Genomic DNA, 23,389 nt, shown 5'->3' on the forward strand with positions numbered 1-23,389 from the left:
CATTCTGAGATGTCCTGATATTTTTTCAAATTACAGTTTTGTCTACATGTTCATGGTGTGTTTGCTATGCATGTGATAGAAAATATGCATGTTCAGTGTGTATGAAATATTAAAATATAAATATGAAAAGTATCAGTTACAATAAAGCCACTGTGCTTCAGTATGGACAGAATAGTCAATGAATAGTAATAAGTAAACTTATTTTGACATTCTATTTATTATACTATGTTAGTGAGACAAGAATAAATGTTTATGGTCTGGACTCTTACATTACATATCCATGGCAACATAAAAGACAGGGTTTTAAGCAAATCACTACCATGGAGTGCATCGGTTTTATTCTTTCAACTGTTGTCATGAATAAAAGTATGATAACTACCTGCTGTTTTTTTCTCCATATAATCTAATCACAACCTTCCAATTAAAAAACGATACAAGCCTAGTAGACAATGTAAGTCAAACCATTGTCAACCACAAAACAGCAAAGACAGTGCTATTGCAAGCTTTTCAAAAGCAATAAAATGGGAAATTTGGAAATCACATGACTTGCTGCTGGAAAACAGCAAAAAAAAAATGGCCTAAAATAAGAGAATGGCTTCTTCATGCTACAGGAATTGGCTGGGTTGTTATTCACAGTCTGAGGCCTGCACTGGGGTTGGGGGGACTTTGTAAATACTCGTAATAAAGGGTGATTGCTTGTGTCCAATGACAGAGGGAGACTTGCAGCAGATGTCTTGTAATTGCCGTGATTAGCTAGAGCACGGGGTGTGGAGGGTGGGGGTAGGGTGGTGGGGATAAGGAAGCAGGGGTACCCCCCCCCAACCACCCTTCACTGCACACACACATACACACACACACACTCTCCATCACCAGAGAATGGTGTGCTCCCTGCAATGGGGATGTTGGATACTGAAACCACTGTAACCGATCAGGTTATGCTCAAACAGGTAGTTACTGTACGTGTTCCTGTATTTTAGCTCAAAGTGGAAGATGGACAGAGAGTAAGGGAAAGAAGAACGCCTCCAAAGACATGAGTCTAATGCCCTGAGACATACCGATGAAAGAATGCCATTGCTTTGGTGCTATGAATAAATGCAATGCAAAATACACAGGGGTTGCTGATTACATTCCTTTGCCTTTTGATTAGAAATACACAGAAAGTAAACATCCAGCACTGTTGCCTTTCACTGTGGCTTGGTTTGAGATGGACACAGACAAATTAGGCTCATTTGTTTGCAAAAGTGTCTGATTTTTGTGCTGACAGCTGGACTCTGGAGTCCAACCTGGCGGTTGGCTGATAGAGGCCCAGGGGCTGTGATGTGTGTGTGTTATGCAGTTACGGTTTACGCAGGGATTCAATACCCTGCTGCCACCCCCACAATGTTTTGAACAGATACAAACAACAGGCAGCTGGGTTAAGGATGGGATCCAGGTGTGTGAGTGTGTGTGTGTGTGTGTGTGTGTGGTGGTGTAGGGGGGTTCTGTGTGTGAAAGAATGAAAAAGGGTGAGATGGGACAGTGAATGAGCATGTATGTGTGCATGAGTGTCTATGTGGGAAAGAGAGAGCAACAAACAGTGTGTGTGTATGGGTGAATATATGTAAAAAGAGGGGTCTTATTTTGTTGGTGTTGACATAGGGAAGGTCTCATCTGTCCCTGTTTATGTGTGTGCAAATTTGGAGTGAAGTATAGATGTGGGTGAGATTGAGTGAGAGAGTGTGTGCGTGTAAGTATGTTCTTGTATGTGTGTGCGTCTGTGTGTAAATGTGTGTGCATGCGTGTATGTTGTTGTTGGGGGGCGGGGGTCTCAGCTGTGGTGGATGACATGTTTTTCAGTGTTTACTGTGCGGATGTTAGGCCCTGCAGCTCTGTTGGGATGGGGACACATGCCCGCCTGCCACTCAAACACACACACACACACACACACACTCCAATCCAGCCTGACATCCTGTGAGTGCTGCAAACATCTCTCTCTCTCTGTCTCAGCGGCTCTCACAGTGGCAACACAAATTATACAGCTTGATATAATCCACTCTCACACACATGTGCACACACGTCCACAAGATACACACACACGCATGCATGCACACACGTCCACAAGATACACACACACGCATGCATGCACACTCGTCTTTTCTCCATAAAAAGAGAAAGAATAGAAGAGTAGGGTGAGGTCACAGTGAAAAATAGAGTGGAATAAAAGGAGTGACTAATTTGGAAAACTCTTCTGGCCTTATTCTTGCATTTACGTAATCGCCTGTTTTAAAGTGGACAAATAAATTTGACCCAGGCTGTGGAGTATATTGGCAGAGTAACATAAATGGTCTTATTTTATACTACCATAATATACAATAGCTCAATAATTCATCTTTTATGACATGGATTACTCCTTAATACAGCTTCACTGTAGGGTCATAAGAGGGGTTCTGTTCTGATCTTATCTTTACATTACAGTTGTGTCCTGCTACAAAAGCTGGAATCGGTACTGGAGATCAAAATAATTTAGAGTTCTCTGTGACCTAAGAGGGCACAGGTGCTCTAAATACCAGATCATTAAGAAGTGGTTAAACAGTATGGGTGCAATGATGCCCATGTCTGTTTGTATGATCATTTGATTTCACAGATCATTTTGGGACACTTAAAATACCCTTATCTGCTCAGATAAACTGACATGGGAAAAAACACTTGAGTGTAAAACTCCCCACATTCAAATGAATTGAATTTTGAAATGTAGGAAGTTGCATTGGAGCTCATGTGTTGAGGGAAAAGAGCCTCCTGGCCCGCCTTACCCTGGGGTGTGCTTTTGGATGCACACCTGCAGCTCCGATTCCACATCCACCACAGGGAAGAAATCCATGACCTCATGAGAAAAAGAAAGACCAAAGAGAAGGGGAAAACTCCCTCTCTGTATACTCAGCACGTGTGGACTTTTGGAGCGTGCTCAGTGAGACTGTTACCGTGCCGAGAAACAGCTCCTGTACTGTTCTGAGCGGCAAGAGACGCAGCCACAGCAGCAGCAGGCCACCTGGCTGACACGCCGGGACTGCGTGGCTTGGAGACAAGTGCATAACGTAACTACACCAGAGAGCCAAATGGCCTATGCCCAGTCTTCCTTCCATCTCCTTTCATGGATGCCATCATCATCATCATCGTCCTCCTTTGTTATTACTTGGAATGCACAATAAAAAAAAATCCCCATTAAAACATGTTTATGAAAATTAATTAAAATGGAGCTCATCTCTTGTGCAAATGAACTTTTCATTTGAATCCTCATAAAGGCCACGATCAGCACTCCACACGTGTAAACAGAATGCTTTAATGAGCAACAAATCCTCTTTTGAACTGCAAAGACACTAGATGTGGTAGGAAAGGGGGAAATAATAATAAAAAAGGAATCACAGTTTCCCATTAATTCAGTGTTGACCAGGCTGGGCTCGGCAAGCTCCTCAGGGGCGTCCTGTCACAGCGATGCAGCCGTATCTCTGGATGTGCCCTCTTGTGCCCACTGGCTAGATTATGCATTGTTGTTGGCGTGGCCTACATGCCAACCGAAGCATGCTCTTGTGTAGTGCGCGCTCGCACGTCCCTCGCATCGCTGCTGCGTTCCCCCTTCCATCCTCCTCATCTTCCTCCTCCTCCTCTTCCTCTGTCTCTTCATTGCTCTGCGATTGTTGTTAGGGGCACATTTTAATGAAGCAAGGGCTGTTTTGTGACATTATCATCCTCCGGACGACGGTTCATTATGATGTAAAGCAATGTGTGTTATGATTAAAATAAGCATGTTTTAATGTGATGTTGGACTTGTGCCTATTATTCCCTATTAACATGAATCAGGCTGAAAAGTGCACCAGGGCATAATCTGCGTGCGTGTGTGTGTGTGTGTGGAGACGCTGAGCATGCCTGACCGGTCCTCCTAACTTGCTTAACGCACCAAATGCTGTTTTGTTATGTTAGATGTGACTTTCCTTGTTTAGAGTTATCATATTTTATTTCAGTTCCAGTTGAATGTCTTCATTAAAGAAGAGGAGTTTTTTTGCTCTGAAGAGGAAGAGAGACATTAAAGCCTTTAAGTTGGTATGGTAATGTTTGAAATGAGATGTTCCACATAGCAGGGCATGAGATGTCTACTGCATGGTGTTGCCACCTGCTATGTAAAGACAATATGACACTCTTCCCAAATCCTCTGCACTCCCTACTCCTGCAACTCTTTGTAAACTGTCTTATCCTGTGCTAGTGCTTGTGACAAAGTCATAATAAATATGGAATATTTTAAAGAGTGAAGTAGGCCTAAAAGTACAGACATAATACAAATACACTTCTCGTATTCATGTTTTAAGTGTTTTCTAAGCTTTCTTTTGATTACTGTAAAGAGAGAGTGCGCCTCTCCTCTCTTTTCCAACGGATTCCTGGTATAAACTTGTCATGTCCCTATTATCTTCCTTATATCACTTACTCATATTCACACTTAAATTCGATATAAATGTATACATTCAGCATATGCTGTCAGATGTATAGGAAATAGTGTTTGGTCTGAGGGAGAACAGCATAAAAGCCATTTTGTGCTTCAGAGGATGGAAGCCTTGAAGTGCAGCACTGGTTGTCCACTTTTGTGCAATTATACAGTGATAGATCCTTGATGGCCTTTGTGTCGGTCCAGCAAAAATAGGATTTTCATATCTAGAGAGAGAAAGTGAGGCACACATACACACACACGCACACACACACACACACACACACACACACACGCATGCACGCACGCACACACACACACACGCACGCACACGCGCACACACACACACACACACATGCACACACACGCACACACACGCACACACACACACGCACACACACACGCACGCACACACACACGCACGCACGCACACGCGCACACACACACACACACACACACATGCACATGCACATGCACACACACACACGCACACACACACACACACACGCACACACACACACGCACACACACACACGCACACACACACGCACACACGCACACACACACACACACACATACTGAGTGCATAAGGAGGCACGGTTCTGAGTCATGTCTGTTCTACATGATGTTCTGCTTTTTTATATGTATATACTTGTGTAGACATGCCTTGCTTTGATACAAATGAAGTTTTTTGCCTCTTTTGACTCATTAGAGAGAGAGATTGTGTATGTGAGGAAGGGAGAGAGAGAGAAAGAAAAAGAGAGAGAGAGGAGAATGAAAGAGTGAGAGAAGATGAAAACTCCATTACCATTAGCATGTGTGACTAAAACCTTGAGACCTCATTCATTCTGAATGCTCAAATCGGAAATATTGATTCATTGTGTGTCTCTCAGCAGTAGTCTCTCTCTTCCTCACTTACTCTCTACCTCTCTCTCTTCCTCACTCAGTCACTCACTCTCTCTCTCCCTCTTTCACTCTCATTCCTCTATTATTCTGTCATACACTCTCTTTCTCTTTAGACGATCACCCAGAGAAAGAAATGTCTTTTTTTGCTGGCCCTCCCCCCAAAACAATTGTATGTATCCTCCAATGATTCTCCACTCAGGTTCTCCTCTACTGTAAGCCTATAAGACAGAGGCAGAAAAAACATACATGCTGGAACATCGTTATAGAATTTCTGATTATTGAAACATTTATGTGAAAACAAACTCACATTCAATCATGTATAATAAGGATGAAGTTGTTTAAAAAAGAAATTAAAAAACAAGTACCGGTATGCACCAATGGAGAGAGAGGAAACTACCATTATTATTATTATTATTTTACTGTAGAATGGATGGAAAAGAGCTGGGGTAATCTGTGTGGTGTGGTGCCATGCTACCTGAATGTCAAGCTCTTTACTCCACACTGACTCCACTGAGTGTTGTTGCATTACACTGTGTATTTATAAAATATACCTTGAGTAAGCGCATGGTGAAACATCATGGAAATATGCTGAAACCTCCTCTGTCTGTACAGTTTTTGTGTTGATTTTATCAGTGTTGTGTAGCCTGTGAAACACTTGTTTCGTAATTGGCCGAATTAAATAAAATGTGTGGCTCAGCCCCGCTTGACTCCTTATTCCTTCTCTAGTGTTACGTCATCTGTGTGTGCTCAGTTGTGTTATATAATTTTTCTGTTGTGTTAGTCTGCATTACGTTTGTGTTTTCTGTGCTATGTTGTGTGTCTCTCTGTGTTAAATCACAGTGCAGCATATCCAGTGTTAGCCGTTGGATTTGGGAGTCAGGTTATATCATTTCTTTGTGTTCTGATGAGTCATAGCACCTTTTTGTGAGTTGTGTTTGGTCTTCTTTCCACATTGTGTTGATGTACAGTACATGTGTCATCAGAGCATTGTGTCATGTCATCTTATGTCATGTCTTGTCACGTTGACTCCTGTCATGTTGGGTTGCGAAGTTTGCTGTGCATGATAGTGTGTTATGTGATGTTGTCATGCATGGTTTTATTGTGTTGCTTTCTGTTTTGAAGCATCTTTGCCCATTTACTTGGCCAGCTAATAGCTTATAAAACAGAGGTTATGCTCTGGTTATGCTCTTCCCCTTCAGCTTTGTATACAGTTACACTGCTCTGCTCTGGATGTTTTCATGAAGTGCCATGTTGTAAGAAGTTATGCCATGTTGCCTATCGTACCCCACGTGCCCTGCTTCTCCTGATGTTTGTTGTGATTGTTGTTGATCGATGTTGCAGTGTGTGTGTGTGTTTTGTGTATATTATGTCATGTTGCATTTTAGTATGTTATGTTGTGTTGTTTTGTGCTGTGCTGGACTGTGTTGTATTGTGCTATTCCTGTGCTAATTCTATATGTTCAGCAACTGTGTGTTGCGCTGTGTGAAGCATTGTGAAGCATTGCTGTGCTTGTTGTGCTATTTGGTGCTAGAATGTGTGGTGTGCTAAGATGTGCTCTGTGGCCATGGCATGCAGGTGGTCCTCCTCAGAGAAGAGAGAGGTGCAAGAGCTGGATGGAAGCACAGGGGCAAATCTGTCTGGCTAGCAGGCCTGCAAGGCAGCTGCGTATCATTGTCCTGGGATTATAGGATGTGACACCGCTGTCAAAGGGCAATGTACATAACACACACACACACACACACACACACACACACACACACACACACACACACACACTGTTTGCTGTGCCTGCAAAAAAATCTGGAACGACGGCTGTCACTATGATTTTGAGCAAGGCTGTATTTTGTATTTGGGTCATAGTGACACAATAATTAATGCTTGCACGGACAGATGATGAAAACAAACAAACAATATGAGGGCTCAGGGCTTTTATATATTCATGACTTCCATTTCCATAATCTTTTTATATTTCAGTGCTATAATAGTGCCAAACGATGGAATAACAAAGACTGACAGCAGTGTGAGGAGTGAGGTTGTTTTGTCATCGTTTTTTACTTAGTTTAACTACACAAAATGTATTTTCTTGTATGAAATACATATTTTTTGCTAGGGAGACAAGTTTGAAAAGCCTGCCTCCATAACATGTGTATTTTAAAACCATAGTTGATAGCTCTTTTTTATTCTGAAAAAAATATATACACAGCAACTATTTGTATCTACCAAACTATGTAACTAACTCTCTTCTGTAGGTTATGAAATACTTCTGTCAAACTCCTTTTTATATACTGTATTGACAAAATTACATAACAAACACACACATTACATCTTTTTCCACATTTCATACAAGTGAGGAAACATAATCTATCTAGCCTAAATTATCGGCCTCAGTCCTGACCATGGTAGGCCTGTGAATTTCATAATCAGAGTGTTACCCAAGTACATCTCATCTACCCTTTGACACCGAAACTGGGCCTCATAGGCTGCCTGCACGTTGCGGGGTGTGAGCGCTCTTGTGTGTGTCAGTGACATGTGTTTGTGTGTGTGTGTGTGTGTGGTTGGGTATGTGCTGTGGTGGCCTCACATTGCACTGAGCTGTGAGGCTTTTGGACAGAAGGCAGGCGGAGTGGTGGGCACAGAGGAAGTGACACAGCTGTAAGCTACGTCTGTGTGTGTGTGTGTGTGTGTGTGTGTGTTTGTGTGTGTGTGAGAGAGAGAGAGAGTGTGTGTGTGTGTGTGTGACTGTTTGTGCATTTGTGTGTACTGTATATGACTTTTTTTCAAACTCTACCCGCAATGATTAAGGACAGTTGGCCGTTATATAAGGATCACTTTAAAGGCCATTTGAGAATGAAGATCCTGAAGCTTCACATGCAACCCTGTGTGCTTCTCTCTCTCTCTCTCTCTCTCTCTCTCTCTCTCTCTGTATGTGTGTGTGTGTGAGTGAGTGTGTGTGTGAGTGGGGACACTACATATATTTGTGAGGACATTTGTTGATTTGTTGATTTGTACATTTGAGAGTGAACTCTTGTACAATGCCGCAAGTTAAATGAACAACACTGAACGATAAGGACAGAAAAAGAGAGAAAAATAAAAACAGTGGCGGGGAGGGAAAAAAGTCACATGTGGAGCACATGTGGTACTGACATGGCACAGATCTGGCAAGCATCCACCAGCCAGCCACAGAGCCAGATATGTTCCCCTAGAAATCAACTCCTATCTTGGGACATGTCCTGGACCTCTCCCAGGCAAATCCACTCCAGCCCTCCATGCACAGGCTGAAGTGCCCCCACCGAGCATCCCGTAGAGAGGGAGAGAGGTAACTGGCATGTCTGCACCTCTCAGCTGTTTTCTGTATATGTGCTCTTACTTGGCCTGCCTGAGTCCCGTAGATAGCCCTGAGCCTTGGGCTGCAATGGAGTCCCGTGTGGGAGAAAGGCAGTGCTGAGGCTCAGCTGCAAAGCCACAGAGCTCCACCTCTTAGCAAGGCACAGCCAACACAAAGAGCATGGGCAAGAAGCAGGGGATAATACAGAACTCTATGAGCATAGCTTTCATGTTATTCAGCACACTTCTCTTTATCATCCATATTATTTAACACACACACACACACACACACACACACACACACACACACACACACACACACACACACACACACACACACACACACACACACATTTCTTCTTTTCACATTCTTTCCTATTGTCATACACAAACAAACTCACACTCAGTCATACAGTGAGTGGATTCATACACACACACACTCACACACACATACATACACACGCACACACACACACACACACACACACACACACACACACACACACACACACACACACACACACACACAGTGTACAGTAGGGATTTGCTGGTCAGTGTGGCTGCTGAATGGTCGGACTAAGTCTTTTCACGTTGCAGATATATTTTGGGAGCCACTGCTGACAAAGACGTTCTTTTGTGTGGTGGAAACAAGAGTACCGGGCCAGACAGCATCCCTAGCTTCAGCAGTTTAGTCGGGGCCACGGACTCGCCCCTGCACTGCACCGCCCAAGCCAAGGCTAACGTGATTACGGAACACTCCGTACAGCACTTAGCAATTACGCTGTACTTAAATGACACTGATGCTAATAATATCCAATCAATATTGGGGATTGTATGTTTACCAAGGGAGTAATTGTGTTAAATATTTTGCTTAAAGCAACACAACACAACACAATGCACAATGCAGTCCCTTAAAAATTACAATGACTTGTGATATGGAGAATGAAGTCTCTCACATATGTGGATGCTTGCCTGCAACATATTGCACTATGTAATGTTGTGGATCGGGTAAGACAGTGAGCCATGAATGGCTTTCAATATTGACGCCAAGGGGATAAATATCAATTCTGCATGGTTTTGCTTTAGCAGGGCTCTTTCTACAAACTGTAAGGTTTAGGATATTAGAATAGTTTAGGATATTAGGATTGTTTAGTATATTAGGATAGTTTATATCCTCTCCTAAACAGTACTTTTACAGTTTTGAAAACTGTTTACACACGTTTTCAAAACTCTGTGTCTATTTTTCAAAACTCCACACACAAAACCAACAATTGCTCACACAAAATGCAAAATGCCTCAAATCTCCAGCAAAAGGACACACAACATTCAAAATGTCATAAACACATCTTTAAATCAAACATTCGCCTCACATTGCGAACACTTTTGTCATAATATGATATTTTGGATACATCATGTACACACTGTTGCTCACACAACGCTCTTTTGTCTTTCATGGGCTTTATGTATTTCCATACAAGAGTGAAAGTTACGGTATCTACAGAGAGAAGTTGAAATACACAGTAAAAATGCAAGCAATATTGAAACCAAAAAATAGTGATTTTTCCCAAATAATTTGCTGTTGCGAATACAGTATTTTACAGCCAACAAGAACAAAGCAAAGCAAAATACAATGACTACCAGATGTACATGGAGTTCTGAAAAAGCTGATTTTGCTTAAGATGGAAATGACTGACTACTATTAAATTACTTTGCTTTTTCCAAAGAAAAGTGTGTGTGTGTGTATGTGTGTGTGTGTGTGTGTGTGTGTGTATGTGTGTGCCTGTATGTGTGTGTGTGTGTGTGTGGGGGGGGGGGGGGTGCTATGTATTCATAGGTCTATAGAAAAATGTATTGAGCTAATGGTAACTTGGGGAGACACAAAAATATAGTAAAAAAGATACATTTACTGTACATACGGTAAAGTCGACTTTTTGTAGAACATTCCTTTCAAAGTACCTGCATTGGTTCCGGAAATCCTCTAGGGCCAGATTGAAAGGGTCCATACCTACATATAGAGTATATCTATTCATAGGCCTATACTAAGGCAATGATTGGATGGTGTTCCGTAAAGTAAAGAGAGTTTACACATGTGAAGAGAGAGAGTGAAACACTGGTGATTTAGTGTGGCATTTTGATGGGTTGTGTTTGAAAAAACAAAATCAAGTTACTTCCTGTTAGAATTTTGTGTGTAGAAAGTAGAAAATTGTGTGTGGTGTTTTGCTAAATGTGTTTTAGTACATTGAAAACTGAGTCAAACATTGAGAATTAGTGTATGGTTTTGCAGATTTGGTGTGGGGTTATGATGTTTGGAAGACATGTTTGTGTGACAAGCAAAGATTTAGTGTGTAAGCAGTTGAAAAAAACTGTAACATTTTGAACTTTCCTTACTTGCTACGCATTCTAGTCATGCAGCCGGCAACGGCCGGCAAATCAGATCTGATTGCATGAGCAACAAAGGTGTGGTCCATCTCATTAAAATAATGAAAAATGGCACAGCATTTACAATCTGACGGCCCCATATATTACCGAGACAGATGCAGAGGTGACACACATGGAGGTTTTTTGTTTTGTTTTGTTTTGTTTCACAATTCAAAGGTTAAATGGTAGTCAGAGGAGTATGAAGAATGGTCAATGATTCAGATTATTTATGACTTTAAAAGCATTTACTGTAAAACTCATATCCCCATACAGATGTCATTTTTGTTGAAGCAAAACTATCATTGCCACCTTTTTTGTACGAGGGCCTGCATAGACAAAAATACTGCTCAAATTATTGCAATATATTTCTTTTTTAATACAACACAGATCTTTCTCAGATTGACAGCCTAACCTAAATTGCACAGATATCCTGAGCTATGTATATTTCATGACTGCGTAGCAATGCCATTTCTGTTCTGAGGGAGGAGAGATATGGTGGTGTTTCTGGTGAGCACTGGGATTTCAGTCCACTCATGTGTGTGCAGTGCTGCTCTCCCTCTCCTGGGCCCAGCTTGTTGGAGCAAACCACTCGTGGAGGGGGCTATTATGTGGAGCATCACGGTCCACATGTTTCACTCGTGGAGGGGGCTATTATGTGGAACATCACGGTCCACATGTTTCACTCATGGATCAGCACTCAGAGCCTCTAAAACACATGTCCACACATATGCCTTTAGCATGATCGTTTCAGTGTATCCATATAAGTGTGTGTCTGTGTGTGTGTGTGTGTGTGTGTGTGTGTATTTGTGTAAGGGGGTTGGGATTAGACATGATGGCGTGGTCAAGTCTTTTGTTCAGGTTGCGTAAAATGAGCCACTATAACGTGCTTGTGTTGGCTACTCAAGAGCCTCTTGTTGATGTTTGTGTTTAGAATATTTTCATTTACTCAAATACTCAACAGCTACAGCTACCTGTGGTCATCACTGAGTACATTTGGCAAAGGGTTTGACTTCCACACAGTTGTTACACGTTGTGGAGCTATTGCAACCACCCAGCATCTCTTGTCTGCTTGGTGAACATAACATCATGAATAGTAAAAGTCTTAAATAGTTTGAACTGCAGTAGCTGAATTAGAGACAGAATGGGCTCGGCCGGTGCAGTTTTGACTCTGATTATAGGTGCAAATTTAAACTGTGTGGCTGACAGAGTTTGGACAGAGATGAACAGCTAACAGCCCTGCCAGTGCCACTGGTCCAATCTTCCCCCCCAGTCAGCCAGCACCACACCTCCTCACCAGCACCAACACCAGCACCAGGGCGCCCCACCCCCAGTAAATACAGACCTTGAGGTTCCAGCCAGTTTAAAAATACTGTGTTCTGTCAGGATTATGGCTGGTTGGCTCTCTCTCTCACACTCTCTCTCTCTCCGTCTCTCTCACTCTCTCTCTCTCCGTCTCTCTCACTCTCTCTCTCTCCCTCTCTCTCTCCGTCTCTCACACTCTCTCTCTCTCCGTCTCTCTCACTCTCTCTCTCTCCGTCTCTCTCACTCTCTCTCTCTCCCTCTCTCTCTCTCTCCATCTCTCTCACTCTCTCTCTCTCTCTCTCTCCATCTCTCTCTCTCTCTCTCTCACTCTTTTCACTGCCTCCCTTCTTTTTTTTCTTTTCCCTTTCTTTTCGTTTGGTTTCTTCTTGACAATGGCTCTTTTTGTTTTGCGACAATAAAAAACGATTTCAATATTCTCCCTACCAAACATGGGAGGGGAGTGGGGCTGGATAAGGACTTAGGAAGAGTGCCCCCACCACTTGTACCCCCACCCCCACCACTACACCACCACCACTACACCACCACCACTACACCACCACCACGTAGCCACCCAGTCAAAGGCCTAATCTAGGCCTTTGTGTCTTTTTCACACGAATGTCTACTTTGTGCAAAGCATGTAAATGATTTAGGGTTACATGGTTAAATTTGTTGATGTTCGTAGCAGTCGGTGAGGAAGATGACTTACTGGTCAACACATATATTTGTCTTTGTTCAGGGAAAGTTTTTTGCAAAGAAACTCTCCAGAAGTCTATGGTCTTTAATCCATAAACAGCAAGGGGGCAAATGTTTTGATATTTCTATCGTAAAAGACATGTATATATAAAGGGGGTTGGTTAAGGATTGTTACCACTGTTTTTGTGTTTTTGTATCTGTGTGTGTGTGTGTGTGTATGTGTGTGTGTGCGTGTGTGTGTGTGTGTGTGTGTGTGTGTGTGTGTGTGTGTGTGTGTGTGTGTGTGTGTGTGTGTGTGTAGGCTTTGTGTGGGAGTAGAATGGGAATGGAGAATGCTTTACAACTACATGCGTATTGACTAACTGGTAGAACACTGAATTTGTTGTGTTCCTGTAAATACATCTTTGTATGAAAAATACTGTATGGTCTTTTCTGACAGAATACAACAGAATGTGTTTGAGAGTTTGTGTGTGCGTGTGTGTGTGTGTGTGTGTGTGTGTGTGTGTTGGGGGGGTTTGTAGGCTACATTTTGCATAACAATTCCTCATGGCGTGACAATTAAAATCATGTGAATTCTCTGAGCCCACAGAAATGTAAGATCATAGGGGAGCTCCTTAAATCCTCTCTCAATATTTTAAAGGACCGTCTGTCTCCTCCAACAGACGAAGACAAAAGCCAAGAGGCCTAAAGGTTATATCGCTCTCAGAGGATCAGTTCATTCACAGATCAGTTCATTCACATTGTTTCGTGTGACACTGAGAACGTAGTTAGATTTCATCTCACTTTGACACAGCTATAACTATAACTATAACTATAGTCTTATGTTTATAAATATTTATTAGGTATTGAAAACCTTGGTGAAACCACCAACCATTGGTAAAAAACAAACCTAATACACCAAATACAAATCCTGGGACAATAAAGGTGGCAACTATCCTGAGTTTATGAAGTTTAAATTGGATGCATGCTGCCATCTAGTGGTGTGACTTTGAAGGATGCAGTTGGAGAGGTAGGTCTGAATATCATGGAGGCCTTTGAAGGGAAATGCTGGGAGGGCGTATAGTGACCTCAGGGAAGGTTACCTACAGCCATGGGGTGCTGGCAAAGGACACTGAGGAGCAATATAAACACAAGGAAGCTCTATTCTTCATCACATCCCAAAGCACTGTGCATTGCAATATTTCCATGTGGGCATTAAATTGAAAAATGTAAATCTCATATCTTGGCCTATAGGACACTTACTGGAGTGTCCCTGCTATCTCAATTCTATGATCGAGCTGTACATCCCCAAGCACCCACTGGTCTTCTGATGAACGTCTGTTGTGTCGACCAGACATAAACGCTAGGTCAAATTAAAGACTTTTCCTCAGTGGTTCCTCGTTCCTGGAATGAGTTGCCCAGTGCTCTCCGTTCCCGTGATAGTTTTGCGTCTTTCAAGACATATCTGTTGCATTCACTTAATTAAGCGGTTCTTATGAGTTATGGTTTGTATACTATATTTATTTATTTTCATTAAGCATTGATATTGCACTGACATTATTGTTTATTATTGCTATTTTCCTTAATGTACTTAAAACAACATTTTAAAACTGTTCACTGTTAATTGTTACTATTGTATTGTTTTTAATTGTAAGTCGCATTGGACAAAAGCATCTTCCAAATCCCATAACCATAACAATATTACAGATTCCAAAAGGCATAGAACAGAATAGAACAGAACAAAACAGAACAGAACAGAACAGAACAGAACAGAACAGAACAGAACAGAATAGAATTATGATTATATTTAGCAGACGCTTTTGTCCAAATTAATAAATCTAAATCTAAAAACTGCTTTGCTTTCGAGCAAGTACTACTACCTACTACTGTAACCATGAACTGGCAAACTGAGTTAAAGCTATGTCCTCACATTTAGTGCAACAGCAGCAACATTCCATCCCATATTTGTCCTGTACAGTCACGTCCTACCACTAGAGAGTAGTAGAGCTCTAGTTTCTAAAAGTTTAGCAAGCCATAGTGTGATCAAGATTTTCAACCGTTAGAAATGGTTAATTGCTTGAATCTTAACTTTTCTCTTGGATGTGTAATGTAGGTTATAGACGCGTTGCTCTTATCTCATCTGCTCTTAACACCAGTTCAAAATGTCTTAGATGCAAGCAATGCAACAATTACATTAAAGAGGGCAAACATTAAATCAAATCACCACACCAATGGAGCAGTAGCCTAATGCTGGGATAAATTAGAACTTTCTCATAGGGCAGACCAATAATGTAAGACACAAGGCAAAATCGGTATCATTATATAGGCCTAGTTCTGCTGTGTCTGAAAAGTATTAAGGCTTGTAAAGTTTTCGAACTTTTGTCATGTTTACACAATTATGAACTGGGGACAATGTCAATAAATACTGTACGTATTAACTGCATTGTAAACATCTTGCACATGCAAGACACTAAATCTTCTTCACTGGAGAATGTCTCAGGCAAGACTCTTCGGTCTTTTGAGTTCTAGTGATTTCCTATCTGCCCTTTTTACCATAATATCCCCCGTCGTCAGACCCCTCCAGACTGGGAGTCCCTTTTGCTGTTGATGTGCTTCATAGCCACAGCAGTAGATATGTTACAGCAGAGGAACTCTGAGGCTCCGTCTCTGGCACTGACATGACTGGAGGTCTGCCGTCACCTGTAACTATGCCATGTGCCATGTCATGCATGGGAAATGGTGAGTGTGTTTCAGCAAATCACAGCTGGTCAGCCCTATGCTCTGTCTCTTTTGTATTCTCTGTGTCCATATGTTTATGACACTCTGCCTCTCTTCTCTCCTTCTCTCTCTCTCTTTCTGTGTGTGTATGGGTGTGTATGGGTGTGTGTGTGTGTGTGTGTGTGTGTGTGTGTGTGTCTATGTGTGTGAGTGTGTATGTGTGTGTGTGTGTGTGTGTGTGTGTGTGTCTATGTGTGTGAGTGTGTATGTGTGTGTGTGTGTGTGTGTGTGTGTGTGTGTGTGTGTGTGTGTGTGTGTGTGTCTGTGTGTGTGTGTGTGTCTATGTGTGTGAGTGTGTGTGTGTGTGTGTGTGTGTGTGTGTGTGTGTGTGTGTGTGTGTGTGTGTGTGTGTGTGTGTGTGTCAGTGTGTGTGTGTGTGTGTCAGTATGTGTGCGACACATGGGCGGAGTCCCTGCTCTGTAAAAGCACACCAAATGACTTCCATTTGTGCCGGAGAGATCTCTGCCCAGCATGAGTATCTTTTTCTCCCTCCCTCTCTCTTTCTCTTACCCTCTCTCTCCCCCATCCTCTTCGTTCTCTCTCTTTCCCTCCATCCCTCCTCCCATATCTCTATTTTCCTCTCTCTCTCTTCCCGCCAGAAAAAAGGCTATGGCTCTTTTTGGAAGGTAATTATCCCTCTCCGTAGGCTGATACTCTCGGCTGAGTGAAGCACACCCCTTTCCTGTCTGATGCTGCAGCCTGAATTAGTCCCCGAGCCTGCACCGCCGTCGCCACGACACCACGACTATAACGACTGCACTGCCTTGACAGAACCATCATTACCATGGCAACAATCCTCTCCTGTAGCTACGCTACAACTGTTGTGATCACAGTGATCATGTTTCACTCCAAAAGTATTAACTGCTGTTACCATCACAACTGGGTTACTATTACCACCATCAGAATGTTGAGTAGGCTAGAATATAGTCTCCAAAGGAGATTGGAAGAGAGAGGCCTCTAGGAAAAGTAATAAAATGGCTGACTAAATTTCTTACAGTCTTTATGCATATCAGGAGAGGCATTGAGCAAGCCTGCACTCTAGATGGAGTGACTAGTGGCTAAGGGTAATTTCTCAATGGTCAATAGTTGTCATTTAAAGCTAACCTCAGTCTCTCCTCTAATTAATCAGCTTTAGCTCAAAGGATCCAACTCTGTAGAGGTCCTTTACCAAATGTTGCTCTCCAAGCATCTTTCTTGTGACGCTTTGGTGTGGCTGTTTGTCACTGGATAATTTGTTGATTGCTATTGGATGGTCACTGGTCAATATTTGAAATCATGGCAGTATTTTGGTGAAGAAGTCAATAAAAAAGTGAATGATGGCATATTTGTAACAGAAATTGAGCCTGTCATGTCATTTCTTGACATACAATTACAATGTAATAGCATGACTTTTTACCATCTTGTTTAGGTAATTTATTAAAAATATACATTAAGAAGTGGCATTGGAATGCAACCGGCGTAAACATCACGCAGCGGAAACGCATGCCTCACGACTTGGTCACTGGATTCAATGTAGCCAACCGCGTCGGTCTGTGTCTGGGCGGAACGCGCAGGCGCTATACCAGTGCTTGCTTTTGAGGCCAGTGCGGCAGGAAAACCGCAGGGAGAGACCGAGATTTCATGGAGGAGGACAGTTAGAAAGTTAAAGAAGAGGGAAATCTCCAACATGGAGATGGAGACGAGGACTATTCAAGTCGCCAACAGCGCTCGAGCTTATGGAATTCGCCAACCCCTCGTGTAAGAAACGATGAAGTTTGACTGACATTTCGATGTTGTAACATCCTTGGCAACCTGAGGATAATGTCAGGGAATGGATGAAGAACTACTGCGGATGGCTGGATTTAGTCACTGGACTGAGTACTAACGTGAACACATGGAGATACCACTGAATACGATGGACAACCTTTCTCCATCATACATATAAAGCGAAGGAAGTCACCCCGATTGTGCGAAACGCTATCAGACAGAAGATCCTCTAAAATTAACGTTAATGAAGATAACATTTTGCGCATTGAGTTCTCTGGAATGCCATCGTCATCCATCAGTATCGCTTCATAGTTCACCGTCATCCTTGGGGAAGAGGAATAGATCCAGTTAGACATCAGGATGGGTGACACGGTGGATAACAAGGAGAGCAAAAGGACATACATCGTCCCGGCCATCAAATCTTTTGATCATTATGATTTCACAAGGGCTAAGATATCTTGTAGTTTAGCGTGGCTCGTTGCCAAAGCCTTTGGGTCAGGTAGGTGGCGCATTTTCGTGTTCTATTTTGCCATAGGCTACATTTCAATAACTGACACTAATTACGAGTTGTAACACATAGTGTAGAATTGTATCATTTGACTGTATAAGTCATGTTGATAGTATGGAACAACGTGGAAACAAGTGATATTGCCTGATTAATTGTCATGTTGTCAATGTTGCCAAATGTATTGAGCTGTCAAAATGATCACAGCATTTTAAAAAAGGCATTGGGTTTGTCTCGAGTTCGCTAAGTATCCAAACAGATCATTTGACTAACTGTTGCGCGTTTCCTCTCAGGCAATCCCTTTGAAACAGAACCGAGTCGGTTTTTTCCAATAGATCCCGTAGGGCTAGTTCCACATCCACACACATTAACAGTAACAACAGCCCCCTTAAAGAAAACTAATAATGATCACTCAAAGACGAGTTTAAATTCCTTTGTTGGTTGACAGAAAGAAAAGCCTATTTTGAGGATCACTTCAGAAACACAACTAGGCCTATCTGCTTTTACTGTGTATCATAAATACTTGCCAATTGAAACCTGTACCAACTATGTAAACATACAATCATCATATTATACAATCCGGACTAGTCCACATGCTTTTGGCACTCTAATGTGAAATTAGATGCCACGGCCTCTTTAGCCAAGCAGTTGTTTTGAAACTAATGAGTCACTTTGCTGCCTTCACCATAGTCCCTCTGAACTGGTGTCATCCCCATGTTATTAAATAGATGACATGCTTCAGAGAAAACTGTCTACATGTCTAAATAAAAAGAAGTAAAATGACACATCTATGTAAATTTTCCATTGTCTCTCTACACTAAATGCTTTTGCCAACTTAAACCTAAAGTAAAGCGTTGTATGTTCAGTGGAACCATATGAACACCTCTACAGTCATACACCACTACACTCATAGTCTGTCTTTGAGCTCTGCTAGGTCATTTCACATACTTAATGAATTCTTTTAACAGGCCTCCTTCCTTTCTTTCCGAGAGCACCATATGATACTCATAGGATTGAATTAGCTTGTGAAAAGAGAGACAGAGAGAGAGAGGCGCTGGCGCTCCAAGGGAAATTGAAGTTAGATCCAGAGGCCTCCAGTGGTTTGCAGGCCAGGCCACAACAGTGGTGTCCCAGAAGGCAGTCTGTAATAGGACGGGAGTTTGGAGAGGGGCTGCTGGCACCAGATGCACGGTGAAGTCATCGCGGAGGTTAGATGTGCTTCCCACAGCTCATTCTCCACCGGCTTGAATTGGCCATGGCCTGTGCACTCGGCGAGCACAGCATAGGACAGGCTTACATCCTTAATTATGGGTTAGTGTGTTTGAAGGCTCTGGTGTGTAGTTTGTAGATCCCAAATTGGTACAAGATGACTTCCAAACAACACGGTTGCGTTGATAGACACAAATGGCATTGGTGTTGGAAGTTGGAGATGGTGTTTGTTTATACCACCAGTGACCCATTTTCCACACAGGGACAGGAGAGAGTGTGGTGGCTGTCTCTGACTGTATGGCTCTTTGGGTGTTTGAAATCCCTCCTCAGCAAAATAGACCCGGAAGGAGGTGGGGTAGGGTGGTGGTGGTGGTGAGGGTGTAGGCAGAGCACCACATCACAGGAAGGCCATGGAACACATAGCCGTCTCAGCTTTTCAAAATGGAGGCATCTGAGCCGACCTAGTGCAGTGTCTGAAGACTGCGCTGGGGTACATTAGAGACCCTCTAATGCAACAAACAGCTGTCATAAATAGCCCCCACTGCACAGACAGGCAGACAGATTTTTTTCTTTTTATTCATTCTCACTCTTAACTCTCATTCTCTCTCTCTCTCTCTCTCTCTCTTTCTCTCTCTCTCTCTCCCTCTCTCATTCTCTCTCTCAGCTCTTCCTTTCTCTCTCTGTCTGTCTCTCCCTTGCGCTAACATCTGTGGCGTGCTAGGAATACCAAAGACTGACAGCATTTGTCTCTGTTACATCAGAACAGCCTGAGGGGGCATGCCACAGTATGAGCAGCCCCTTATGAGCGCACTCCATGTGATTCAGTGCTAACTGTGAGACCTCGTGTCAATTTGCTTTTGTTTGTTTTTAGCACTTGGTCTTAAACTTTTCTCACTGTTACAGCTGAGCTACAGCTGTGACACTGTCTGTGTCTGCTGACAGATATTCTACAAACTGACATGATTGGTTCTCCCTCAGAAAGGGTATTGATGATATAATCAATTAATCTGTGTACTGAGGACATCAAAAATGGCTTTCTCTACATTTGTATGACGCTTTGAGGTTAACCAGTCCACACAGTCACTGAAATGAATACTTTTGCCACACAAATCCTGTATTGATTCAGAGCTGTTAAATCATGTCATTACAGAGAGGGGCTTGACTGTTTTTTTTCCAGCACAATAGGACTCTTCTGGCATGCTCAGGCTTTCCTGTGAAAGCAGCTTCCTGCTTTCTTTCCTCTTTCATGGCTGACACAGAGGGGGGAAAAAAAACGCTGCATGGGTCTTGACATGACGCAGGGAGCGAATAACTCTGTTTTGACCTGCCGAAAGAAGCCCATTGTCCAGGAGATAGGTGCCGCACCGCCCTCACACTCCAGTGGCCTGCTGGGAAAGGCCATTATTGGGTGGAAAACATGTGTACCATCAAGATAAATCCAGTAGCCCATCGTCAACTCAGTCCTACTCCCAGTAATGGGAAGGAGAAGAAGTGCATACCCTGTAGACTGTCTGTGTGTTTGTGTTTATCATATACACGCTCATGTGCTGTTGCCTTATACTATACTTATACTATACACTTATACACGCTCATGTGCTGTTGCCTTATACTGTACTTATACTATACACTTATACACGCTCATGTGCTGTTGCCTTATACTATACTTATACTATACACTTATATACGCTCATGTGCTGTTGCCTGGGTGGACTTTACTGTCATTAATTATCAGTGATTGGTAGCAGAAAGGTGAGGGAGATATTGACATCCTGGGCAGTAATAGTGAATAATGGCTAGAAGATGGGGGTCTGTGTGTCATGGGAAAACACTTTGAGCCCGTAAGTGGTGTTAGAGCCGTTCACAGTAGGGGCGTCATGGAAGACTCGTTGGTTTGGGTTATGAAAAACCACTGTGTTCAGCAACAGGGAGGATGTGTCTCTGTGGCTGCATGCACACGTCTTGGAGGGTTCTGGAAGGTTGGATCACACGGTGCCTTTAAGGCACGAGTTTCCTGTTGCTGGGGAGCTGTTAGACATGCACACGAGGAGATGGGAAATGACCCCAACAGAGCAAACATCTGAGCTCAACCCACACACACACACACACACACACACATCATTACCCACAATAACTCTCTCCACAGACTCATCATGTGACCCAGGTTAGCAGGGAAGACATGTGTCCTCAGTTCTACAGGTCTGTCCAATGCAGCCTCGTCTCTGAATCACTCTGCGTGTGTCTGTAGGGGTTACTGTACCCACATGTGCAGAACAAAGAGCATTCAGCTATTTTAGAAAGGTTCTGCAAATCAGATTAACAGAGCACTGTAATGAGATTATAAGGCAAAACAGTGACTCCCTGTCACACTCCTTGTGGAGGCTTGTGGTCTCATTCATGTGAGTGTGTGTGTGTATGTGTGTGTGTGCATGAGAACTGGAACTGGAAAACACACTCCTGCCAAAAGTGTGTGAACGAGACAGGACAGTGAAAGAGTGTGTGTGTGTGTGTGTGTAAGTGAATGTGCACAAGGCATGCTTGTGCTACTAGGCACCCTGCTGTTAGCGTGATAAAGCCATTGGCCAGAGTTTAATCATTAGCACATCAACATGTATTATTAAAAGACACCTGTGGTCTTTACTCTTTAAAAAAATCCCCCCACAAACTACAACTCTATATAAATTAAACTGAACCAAAAACAATAGCCTGCTGCAAGTCCAGCTGCAATCCCATCAGCTAGTTCATCTCTGTCACAGACAGTGGCTAGTGGCAAAGTAACTTTGTGGAAGCCCCGGTCACCCCGCCACTGTGTGCCCCTCATGGCCACTGACCTGTTTTCCTGAGTCCGCTGAGTCCTCCCTGGGCGTCTCCTGACCTTGTTTGTGAAAGCCTGTCCACTGAGTCCGCTCCATAACATGTTGATGAGGAGCACAGCAGCAGGCAGTAGGGCACTGCAACCCACCCCAGCAGCTCTGGAGGTCCTGTTTGTGTACAGATGCTCACTTATCTTATCTTTAATGGCCGTTTAGTAGTTCATTAGTTTAAGAGGCCTCTTACCTGATTAAGGGAGCATTAATCTGCTGCCCATGGCGTGGTTGCAGTGAAAGTAGAGGAGACATTTGAGGCCCTGTACCTCTACTGTGTATGTTGTAATAAAAAGGTGTTTTGTGATGGTGCTTTTAGCTATGCTCAGATGTAAGAATTTGTAACATTTGTGAATGTAGCCTCATGCCTCTGACCTTTCAATAATCTCATGGTCTGGTCTCTCTCGACCTCAATCCTTACCATAGGAGAGCAACATTTGAAATTAGATCTCATCCCTTTTCCTAAGTAACCCTTCATATCTCTGTGTGTGTGTGTGTGTGTGTGTGTGTGTGTGTGTGTGTGTGTGTGTGTGTGTGTGTGTGTGTGTGTGTGTGTGTGTGTGTGTGTGTGTGTGTGTGTGTGTGTTTATGTGTGTGTGTGTGTGTGTGTGTGTGTGTGTGTGTGTGTGTGTGTGTTTATGTGTGTGTGTGTGTGTGTGTGTTTATGTGTGTGTGTGTGTGTGTTTATGTGTGTGTGTGTGTGTGTGAGCAGACAGCATCCCCGAGGACCTGCAGGAGCCCTTCTATAAGGACCAGTACGAGCAGGAGCACCTGAAGCCCCCCGTGGCATCACTGCTGCTGTCAGCTGAGCTCTACTGCCGCGCCGGCAGCCTGATCCTGCGCAGCGACGCCGCCAAGCCGCTGCTGGGCCACAACGCCGTCATCCAGGCCCTCGCTACGCGAGGACTCTACGTCACTGACCAGGAGAGGCTGGTCACCGAGAGGGACCTCTGCAACGTCCCCATACAGATGGTGAGTGCAGAGGAACCTATGACTTAGATGAAGATGTTTTCAATGGCAACATACTGGAAAAAGAAATAATCATTAACATAATCCTATTCTATAGCATCTCGATATAGCATTTTTGAGTAGGTACACAAAGTTATCTATCTATCTGTCTGTCTGTCTGTCTGTCTGTCTGTCTGTCTGTCTGTCTGTCTGTCGGTCTGTCGGTCTGTCTGTCTATCGATCTATCCATTCATCCAGCCCTTTTCACAT

At 43.1% G+C, this 23,389-nt stretch overlaps 1 protein-coding gene across 4 annotated transcripts in view; it reads left to right on the forward strand.

Annotated features, from left to right (window-relative positions):
• The first annotated feature begins 17,439 nt into the window (after window positions 1-17,439).
• camsap2b (calmodulin regulated spectrin-associated protein family, member 2b) overlaps window positions 17,440-23,389 on the forward strand; it is a 36,328-nt gene continuing 30,378 nt past the window's right edge. For all 4 annotated transcript variants that reach the window (XM_042095710.1, XM_042095727.1, XM_042095719.1 and 1 more), the window contains exons 1-2: window positions 17,440-18,095; window positions 22,884-23,143. In XM_042095710.1, coding sequence (XP_041951644.1) covers window positions 17,957-18,095; window positions 22,884-23,143 — 399 coding nt within the window. In that variant the 5' untranslated portion in view covers window positions 17,440-17,956. The remainder of the gene's footprint in view (window positions 18,096-22,883; window positions 23,144-23,389) is intronic.

Source organism: Alosa sapidissima, chromosome 1 (genome assembly GCF_018492685.1).
Source record: "Alosa sapidissima isolate fAloSap1 chromosome 1, fAloSap1.pri, whole genome shotgun sequence".
Lineage (NCBI taxonomy): Eukaryota > Metazoa > Chordata > Actinopteri > Clupeiformes > Clupeidae > Alosa > Alosa sapidissima.